At 33.4% G+C, this 10,694-nt stretch overlaps 1 protein-coding gene across 1 annotated transcript; it reads left to right on the top strand.

Annotated features, from left to right (window-relative positions):
- The first annotated feature begins 1,372 nt into the window (after positions 1-1,372).
- Positions 1,373-10,289, top strand: LOC109179998 (peptidyl-prolyl cis-trans isomerase CYP18-1). The gene is made up of 5 exons (XM_019329478.1): positions 1,373-1,526; positions 1,626-1,700; positions 8,184-8,345; positions 9,277-9,435; positions 10,012-10,289. The coding sequence occupies exons 1-5, from the start codon at positions 1,524-1,526 to the stop codon at positions 10,093-10,095; spliced, it is 483 nt and encodes a 160-aa protein (XP_019185023.1). The 5' UTR covers positions 1,373-1,523; the 3' UTR covers positions 10,096-10,289.
- The last annotated feature ends 405 nt before the right edge of the window (positions 10,290-10,694 follow it).

Below are 10,694 nucleotides of genomic sequence, written 5' to 3'. Positions count from 1 at the left end.
AAACAACAATAACGAGAATTTTGTTTTTATATTATTATAATAACAATTAAAATAGTGTATATTAAATTGAACTCATGTCAATTTTTTATATTAATTAACTTTTATATATATATATATATATATATATATATATATATATATATATATATATATATATATTACTTATTTTAATTTTTACATTATTAAAAAAAATCCATAAGCTAGAGATATCGGGCTTAATACTAAATTGTGCAAAACGAAGAACAACAACCAGTAACTCCGAGGCCCAATTCAGGGCAAATTACAAATTATTCTGTGGGCCGTGTCTAATTGTTCATGATTTATAGGCAATTTATATCGTGCACCAGGGCGCGCATTGCATTGTGCGCCCTGATGCAAAACGACGTCGTTTCAGATTTTTTTATTATTTTGAAATTTCGCTGCTCTGTGTTGGTGGTTAATTTTCTTTAAAAAGAAACTCATGTTCAGAAATGTACATAATTTTATACTAGAATACACATAATTGTATACATGAATGTACATAATTATATAACAAAATACACATTTTTTTTTTAAATTTCTTGATTCGTATGTACATAATTGTATAAAAAACATGTCCATAATTGTATAAAAAATGTACATAATTGTATAAACAAATACACATAATCACGTCAACTCCCTACCGCGCCTCCCAAACGACGTCGTTTTGGGAGGCGCGGGGCGCACAGTGCTATGTGCACCGTGGTGCAGGGTATAACGATTGAATCATATTAAATATTTATAATTTACCTTTTAAAAATTTACAATTTGTATACTACGAACACAGAATGTTAACATATATGTAATTGATTACCTTGTTTTGTATTCACAAGTTCATTTCAAATATTGCAGTCACACAATATTAAAAGATCAAGATTTGATGATCCTGTATTATATTTACAAATTCCATTATACAGTTGCTATATGTTTTGACTTAGAAACACAATTTATATTTTAAATGTTCACAATTCCAATACTAAAAATACACTGTTTATACGTTGTTTAGGACCAGGGTCCACATTGCAAGGTGGATCTGGTCCATGATATAACAATCAGGACAAATTATATTATGGACCATGATACATAATTACAATGTAAGTCATGAATAAATATATATTTTTATATACTGAATGTATGAAGATAGATTATTTGATAGTATATCAAATAATATATTTATTCAAAAAAAAAAAAAACTTTTAATATATTAAATATTTCGTATGTAATTTTAGTACGGAGTATAATAAAAGTATAATTTAGGTCAATGGTCCATGGTATAATGGGTGTGAATTCAGTTTAATATACCCGTAAAATCGACCCGGATCTGATTCAAATAGTCCAATTCACCCTCTTTCATCCTTGTTACTGTCTACTGGGTTTTTGAACTTTACAGTTTATATATACAGAACAACGAAAGCAAAGCTTAAGGACCAAGCAGAGGGAGAACGAGAACTAGGAGGAGGCGAAAGGCTTCTTGTTGATTCTAATTGTAATCCGAGGCAGCAGAAATGGTATGGCTTTTTTTGGCTCAACATGGCGTTTCATCAAACACTTCAAGTGCGTTGAACTCAATAAGACTGAAACCACCATATTTGTGAACCGTTTTGCAGTCCGTGACGCTTCATACGAACCTTGGCGACATCAAGTGCGAAATATTCTGTGACGAGGTTCCGAAAACTTCTGAGGTTTGTGCTTTCAGTTGCTTCGTAATTCCCAAGTTTAAGGTTCTCATTAGTATTGCGAGTACTTTAAACCTCTATTGCTCATTATTTCTTTCCCGCTTATCTATATAGCATATACTTTTTGCTTATAATTTAAAGTGAAATGGTATTGAATGAATGAATGAGTGCTTACCTATATACTGAATGAGTGGTTTAGTGATTTTGAAAAGATTAAGTAGTTTGGGGTTGGGGAAATTATGTATATTGCCAGGTCTTGTGGTAATCTGTGTCCAATCTCTGTGACCTTTAGTTAACATTTTGTGTCAAAGGGCTTTCTGAGTGAGGTGTGGTTTTCTGTTCCGATGTGAGTTGTCACGCTGCCCTTTCTTTCTTTGTGCTTTGTAAGAGTAATAACATAGTTACTTTCGACATTAAAAATTTGGTTTGATGTGGTGCATTACAATTGACTGGTTGTCCAATCACAATGTACCCACTGATTGATAGCCAACCAATTAAAACTTGACAGGTTAGGTGCGAATTTTATTGCCAGAGTAACTCAAGCATTTTCTGCTTTGTGAGTTTATTCCACTCAAATTTCTAGCTTTATATTGCTGCCACAGATAGGGCAGTCTAACAGCTGAACAATGTCTTCTAGAGTCTAGCCCTACTACAATTATCCACCCACCTTCCAACTTACTACCATCATCACTATCACTAGTCATTCAACAGCTTCATTCGCCAAACCTGACTGGTGTGGGTCAGATTGCAGTGGATACCTATCAGCTAGTTTAATTTGCCATCCCTAAGAGCATATGTGCAAATCTACAACAACAAAATTAATACTGCTCTTAAGTGATTAATTCCAATTAATACAATTTCATGCAATCTCATGTGATAGCAAATGCATTCAATAAAAATGTAAAGTTTGCAAGAAAGTAAATGCGAGGAGGGGAACAAATGACAGTATGACACTATGATTTAATGGTTCGGCTATAGGCCTAGCCTACTATCCAAGGGTTCCTACCTTAACATTCAATAATCCTCTATCTTTGGCCTTCTTCAAATGATGGTGAAAATCAAAACCATCTATGACAAACATAAAATCATCATTGAGTGGTACCAAATATCCCAATAGTATTTCAATGAAAACCAACCCTTTATTGGTAATATAGTAAATGTCTTGTTTGCAAGGCTAGTATATATTCAGCTGTAAATTCAGTAGTGCTTAGCACCAATTCCAAAATTTTGTGTGTTTTGAAGATGCAAATTGATTTTAAGAAATGTTTGTTGGAATTTGGAAGTCCAATTTAATACAATGGCTGAGCTTTACATTTTTGGCTTCAAAGTGTTTCAACTTATGAGAAAATAAGAGATGCTGTTGGAGGTTCAGTTAAATATCTAGCTGTTCTTACCTACTGAGTTTCAACACGGAAGTACAGAACACATAAAATTTTGCAACTTGATAATGGAAAGAACTTTAATTGGGTTCTTTCTGTGTAGTACAACAGAGGTGCACAATTAGAGATATCGTTGGAGGTTCAGTTGAACCTTTAGACATTCTTAGCTACCACGTTTCGATGCAAAACATGTAGAGAATTTGCAACTTAAAAATGTAAAAGAACCTGAACCAAGGTTCCTTCTGCATAGTACAACCTATTAGCTGTTTAGTAATTATTTTGCAAGTTCAGACTAAAAAATCATTTTGACATTTTGGAAAAACATTTTGGATGAGTCATTGAGCTTAATTACAATGAATATCAATTATGAAACTTCATAGTCTATCTTGCTATACTTGAGTTTTGAATCTTCATAAAATTGGTCATCCTTTTCAAACAAGAGATTTCTTCAACATTAACCACATTATTTTTTAATTCCAAAATCAAGATTGTTAGGCACTGTGCCAACAACTACTACTGGATACCATTACTACATATGAGCCACATTTAACAGCTCCACTGAAACCTACTGATTATACTGGTTTTTTAACAGCTCTACCAACAAGTAAAGCTGTAAAGGATCATTAACCTTACTAATTGGGTGGGACTTTACACCAAAAGGGTTACTATAATTACGTGCCTAATAGAGCATCCTAGGATCATAATTGCAACCAGACGTGCACATTAGCTTCCTAGCAATTGGGACTTTTCAATTTTACTTTCTCAGTGCAATTCTTAAACCTTGTACTAAGGGTTTGTGTTTTTGTTTTTGTTATTTATTTATTTTTCTGTTTTTGCTTTATTTGTTTTGTGTTTCCCACTCATGGACGGAGCCAAAGGGGGGCCAGGGGGGTCAGCTGCCCCCCCTCACCCCACCCCCACCCCATATAGAATTTTTGTATGTATATATGTATATATAGTACATGTTTGAGTATTAGTATATAAAAACTGTTAATTGTCAATAAGGAATGAGTTAGATTAGTTGGTAGAGCATGTGTTTGGTTACACTATAGGTCAGACGTTCAAATCTTAAGGGTGTCAATATGATTTTACAGCTTTTTTAATATTTAATACACACATACATATATTCAAATTATTTTATCAAATTATTTTTTGCTCATATCGAATAATATTTACACCTATATTTCTTAGGTAATTTATTTATTTATTTTTTAAATATCTCTTTTATTTTAATGTTTCGCCTTTACTGGAAAAAATTTCTAAATCTGTCCCTATTTCGCCCCCCCTCAACAAAATTCCTGGCTCCGTCCCTGTTCCCACTGTAAATCATGTCTTTGTTTTCTTTTGACCTTATTTGTTTATTTATTTATTTATTTATTTATTATTATTATTATTATTATTATTATTATTATTATTTTTACTTATCAACTTTTAAATCTGCTATAATTTTCGTCATCATTTAACATAAAATTATGGAGTATAGAAGATTGTCACTAATTTTTATTTGGGAAACCTTGTGAATGAGGGATAAAATCCCTGTGGAGATCTGTACTGTGTATTGAGTTGCATGGAGATCTCAGGGAGATGGCCATTTTAGGCTTGTTAATAACCTTTGTTTGCTGTATAGCCCCATACAATCACATGGGATTTACTCACATACCGTATGTGTATTTACTATTTGGGAGGGTGTTGAACCCCTTTAGTAACAGGGTGGAGGTTTTAAATAATCTAAGGCATTAAGTTAATAATGATATTCTGGTGTTATTGCTAATAGAACTTATAGAAATGAGTCACTGACTATTATATATGGAGTTTTCGAGGATAAAATTGTTGTATCAGAAATGAAGTAACTCATCTATGACATAATTTAACCCATATAGTATGAATTAGGAAATTCGCATTATGTTATAGGACAAGGTGAATTAAATAGTTAGTTTGGGCTTGAAATAAGTTTAAGATGTTTTAAGTGGTAGGTAAGAAATTGTATTCTGTATTGTTGATTCCCACTTATGGAAAGTTCATTACAACCATTACTATTGAAAGTATGGAATTCTTTATTAATTTTGAGTTACACTTTATGTTGAATCCATGACATATAAAAAGGATATGCACTTTATGCTATTCCTCTTGCAATTCTCTTTGCAAACTTTTTGTTTTTTTTTAGTATTGTTCATGATACTCTAAAAATATATAATTTCTGGAGCTTGTGCTCCATGTCTTGAGGCTTATGCATTGCATTTGAAGAGGTAAATCCTCATATTTTGACCCATTAAAACATTGTTTGTAATTGCATCATGTACAAAATATTACAAAGGTGGATAAGTAACCTTTATGAAATGATTACATTTGGAAAATTGTCTTATTTTATTTGTGGAAGAACACATTTCTTGAAGAAGTTAAGTCAGATTTTGAAAATTAGAGTTCTGAAATATATAAAGCTCTGTTATCTTTTTATTCACGTTAGCTAAAACCTGGCATACTGGAGTCTGGAGAACTGATACATATAACTGTCCATTTGTTATTACATTCTCTATATTGCTACAACTATAGGTTGGAAGACTGGTAAACTTTTGAAAGAAAATTAACAAAAGCAAACTTGTTCTTCAGATTGAGTTAATTCATCCATGATCCATTTTACTGCTCTCAGTGTTATATCCTAATTTGCATCTGCTATGTTTCCTAGTTTAAGTAACATTTTTCTCCCTCTCACTAATGGAACAAAAAGAGGTCCGAGCAGTTGCAGATTTTCAATAATTATATAGATAATGGAGTTGAGCAGAAACAAAGTGTGGCCTTGACATCGAAGATCCCTAGAGGGATAACATTAAATGAGATCCGACTATCTGAGTGCAGGAGATCTAACTCTTAAAATATATTGTAAATCTTATTTGATCAGATAGAATAAGGTGCATTTTTCATTTAGATGTTTCCTGAACAAGGTAAGCACTACATTGGGTTGAACAAAAGACAGGTGAGTGACATTAATTAATATTCCTCTTTTGGATTTTGGTGGATTCATATTTCCTATATCATATTGAATTCAGCAAGAGGGGGAAGAGGTGTGCTTGTAAATTCTATATTGCCATTTTAAAGTTTAAAAATGAATATCATATGTCAAATGTCAAGAATCAAATGACTTTAATCAGGCGAAAATGTTAGTGAGAAAATAGAAAGACCTTGGTTTTACATTCTTCCAACTTTTACATCTCTTAACTGCATTGATAATCACTCATCTCATCTTTTGCTCCCCCTTTCTTTTTATCCAATGAATTTTGTGTTGTATTTCCAAATTTCCATAAATGGAATGTGCTCTAAAAGCTAGACCACCTAAATCTTGGGAAACAATGTTTCTCTATCACATTCAGGAGTTAGAACTAAGGTTATTCCTACTTAGGATAGAATTCAATATAAAGGAAACTTGTATGTGCAGTTTAAAAAAAATGTTCTCCTTTCTTGGTTGCTTAAAGGGCACTTACCCAGGAACCATTTACTCTTGTTGGGTATACATGGAATTGTTACTGCATCTCTGTAGCTTGAACTTAGTTGAGCCTGAAAACCAGTAGCTGAAACTTTTCTTGAACTAATAAGCGAGTGGTTAAAGCTTTGCTAGGTTCTGTTGTCTCATCAATGATCAGTGTTGGTTTAAAAGTCCAAAAGGTTTGTTCAGGTTAGCAGTTGCATCAGTACTTTTACTGTATGTGGTATCAATTCAAAGTTAATCCAAGATAAAAATAATATAATACTTTGAAATATCTTTCATATTGTTAACGTTCTAATGGAGTTTTGGAAAAAACTAAAAACGCTACTTAAATGGAGGTCTACTACAACCAGGTTGAGACTTATCTCCCATTCCCATCCCCAGCCTCTTGGCCCTCTTCTTGCAAACCATAGGGTACAAGAATGTAAGTGTTGGGCGGAGGCCGGTAAAGGCCAAGTCTAGCACTTGATGGCTGGGGGATTGTTGGGCGGAGGCCGGTAAAGACCTTTAAATTGGTCAAGTTCAGCACCCAGTGTATCGAAAATGTGTGGCGGTATAAGTTAGGTCATGGTTTGAGTCCCAACAATAACATTTAAGACTGGTTGGTGCTGGGAGGGGGGGAATTGTTGGGCGGAGGCCGGTAAAGACCTTTAAAGGTCAAGTCTAGCACCCAACGTCTAAAAAATGTGTGGCGGTATAAGGAAATAAAGTTTTGCCTTCATTACTAGTTATAGCTTTTGGTGTAGTGGTAAGCGCTTGATCCTAACGGTAAGAAATTACAAATTATTAGTGCAATTAAAAAAATTCAAATAACACAATAAACCAGAACCCACTGAATTCTCAAACCTCAAGATCAATTTTAGATAAACTGCAAGTCTGCAAAGACCATATCCTTGAGGAATGTTGGTTTGGTGTATGCTGGTAGTTACCAATTTATAATCTCAAACTGTGAAGAAGTAGCAACGGAAGTTTGCAGCTTTCTGGTGATGGACTGGAAGAGAGAAAAGGACGGATGGGGGATGGGGGAGGTCTGGAAGGTTAGGGTGGACAGGATGCCACAAAGATATTGTTTTTGTAAAGTTGAGATATGATAGATTTTGGTATAGGGAACAATTATTGTTATATAGTACAATTTAAAAATTTGGCAAAATTAAATAAAGTAGGAGTTGGTAGAATGGTAGATTTCTATGTCTAGTAACTCAAGCTTGGCTCAGAAATATACTTAAGCTGATGCCAAAACTGAAATGAAGCTGAATTTGACAATCTAAAGCCTTCCAATTGCAAGAAAGAAGGCAAGTTAAGATATATCAGTATCACAAAGTTGTATCTTATTTAGTGTACTGGGCTAAGCTTGATACAGGTGAAAACTGGAAATTTGTTATGGCGATGGCGATGCTTACAGACAGATCATATACCTCCTTTTGAAGATACCAATTATAATATGTTATTGTCTCTTATAAACCTAGACTAGACTAGATTAGACTAGAAGCAATATTACTGTTTGATTAGGTAAAAGCGAAATATTGAAATTATGATGACATTTCTCCTTTATTTATTTAATTTTTTGAACTTACAGCTGCATGATGATATACATGGTAAATGGTAATAGTGCTAAATCTTCTGTGCATGCAGAATTTTTTGGCATTGTGTGCAAGTGGCTATTATGATGGGACCATATTCCACCGGAACATAAAGGGTTTTATGATTCAAGGTGGTGATCCAACAGGTACAGGAAAGGGTGGCACAAGTATTTGGGGGAAAAAGTTTAATGATGAGATACGGGAGTCACTTAAGGTAATTGAATATGGTTTCTATGTTTTGTTAATTAGATTTGAGAAAATATTTGATGCACCGTGAGTATATAGGTGTTATATACTAGTGGTGAACCATAGTTTGTCAGTTCGTTAAAAAGATAAAGTCTAACATTGATATTTTAGAAAATATTATAATTGCAATTATTATTTTAATTATTAAAATAAAAAAATATTATTTTAAGAATTAAAATAAATAATGGTATTTGTAATAATTAATTTGGAAATTTATACAATTTGTAGAAAAAGACTTTGCCAATGTTGACATTATCTTTTAATGAGGTGGTGCGTTGTATAGCATTTATATACTAACGGTGTATTAAAATTTTTTTTCATTAGATTTTTGCCTAATCTTTATGGACAACTAAAGCTTCTGTTTGAGTAGTTCACTATAGTGTAAACTCTTCTTCATATACTTCAAGTCTTCAATGTTACTATTGAATATTGTTTGTATTCTAGTATTACTATGGGCGAAGCAAACGTAATAATGTAACTGTCATGAACTTAAACCAATCTCCACTAAATCTAGATTTTCTTTCACTAGAAGTGCATGATGTTAGAAACTTGCTTACTGAATCTGGTCTCTTTAAGCTGAGTTCCAAATTAGTCAAAGCTTCAACACAAGTATTTTCAGCTCTACTAGTGTCAAATTACGATTGGCTTACTGTCAATGTTGTGGATGTTAATGAAAGAACTCTTCGCCAATTTCTTATTTTTTTATATGTAACAAAAAATAAAAAATTTACCTTTATATTTCCTCAGCTTGGGTCTGTTATTTATATTTATATTCTTTATTTGTTGGGAAAATGCTGTTATTAGAATTTTGATTTCAGTTTTATAATTCAGTATGATACTCTATCTGGAAAAATTGATTTGCCTGAAGATCACCGAAACGTATTGTGAATTTTCTGCAGCACAATGCTAGAGGCATATTAGCAATGGCCAATAGTGGTCCTAATACCAATGGGAGCCAGTTCTTCCTAACCTATGGAAAGCAACCTCATCTCAATGGATTGTATACTATCTTTGGAAAAGTTATACACGGGTTTGAAGTCCTTGATCTCATGGAAAAGGTAAATTCTGGAAACAATGCTTACTAGAAGTCTAGAATAAGTTCTTTTTAACCCAACTTCAATACCAAATATGGGACTTGGGCCTTGAAAGGGGTGACCGAGTGGGTGGAGCAAAATTCTCGTACTAGAAGGTTATGAGTTTGACTTTTGCCAATATTCTTTTGGTTGAACCTGTCGCATAGAATTTTCCTAGTGCGGTTTACCTTTTTGTGTAGTTTGCGTGCTATTATACAAAAATGGGATTTACCCCGTGTACATCCTCGAGTAGTGGTTGTGGGTGAAAATATATGAGGCTTGGCAATACAAGACATTTCTGGAATGTATCCACACAATTACACAATGCATAAAGCCTTGTGCTCTGAATCTGACTTTTGTTTCAGCTTTCGGCCTTGTGGCCAAATATGTAGGTTAAGCTCGTTGGATATGTTATCACACAATCAACAACTTTTTGGTGGCGTTTCTGATTCCAATGTTTTAACCAAACCCCCCCTTTGATATTTCATACTGTGAAAAACAATTCAGTATTGCTATTCCAAATTCCAATAATCTGCTTTACATGTGTTTCAAATTCTGCAGGCTCAAATCGGACCAGGTGATCGACCACTTGCTGAGATCAGACTAAATCGAGTCACAATACATGCTAATCCACTTGCTGGCTAAGTGTACTTCAGAGTATGTGAGAATGCGAGATTACTGGGTCAATGATTTGAACATTATATATTATTTTGATATGTAAACAGTAAACCACCTAACCTGTTGGAGATTTGTCAGAAATTTATGTAGTAATGAATTACTTAAGGTTTTAGACATGCTTATTAGGAATTTAAATAATATTTTTGGCGTTGTGGAGTAAAGTATAAAAGATTGATGAGTGAGATGTCTTCACATTAATTACTCTAGAATATACAGCACCTACAAGAGATAAAATAGCAACTATACATTTGGTTATAGTCCTATACTTAGTATTGTACAACACTAGACTATAACAAACAAATTCTGACGGATATATTAAGTTTGTTCCAATAAGTGAAGTTCAAGTGGAGCGGCTGAAAGAGCGGAGGCTAATTATCGGCCCCAGGCTTGAATGGGGACTTGAATGACCTCTGAGTTTGGCTAACGAGGTTAGCCAACGGCAAATTATTGTGTTGACCATGCTCCATATAATTGTGTGGACCATGAATATCAGGTACATTTTAATATATTAAATGTATATTATTTTTGTACTGAAGGTATATTATTTTTATACTGAAGGTACGTTA

Source organism: Ipomoea nil, unplaced genomic scaffold (genome assembly GCF_001879475.1).
Source record: "Ipomoea nil cultivar Tokyo-kokei standard unplaced genomic scaffold, Asagao_1.1 scaffold0987, whole genome shotgun sequence".
NCBI lineage: Eukaryota > Viridiplantae > Streptophyta > Magnoliopsida > Solanales > Convolvulaceae > Ipomoea > Ipomoea nil.
The sequence above is the reverse complement of the archived record's forward strand: the minus strand, read 5'-3'. Positions and strand labels throughout refer to the sequence as shown.

Coding starts and splice junctions, on each gene's coding strand:
- LOC109179998 (XM_019329478.1), top strand. Junction 1,701..8,183: donor AGGTTCCGAAAACTTCTGAG/GTTTGTGCTTTC, acceptor CTGTGCATGCAG/AATTTTTTGGCATTGTGTGC. Junction 8,346..9,276: donor AGATACGGGAGTCACTTAAG/GTAATTGAATAT, acceptor AATTTTCTGCAG/CACAATGCTAGAGGCATATT.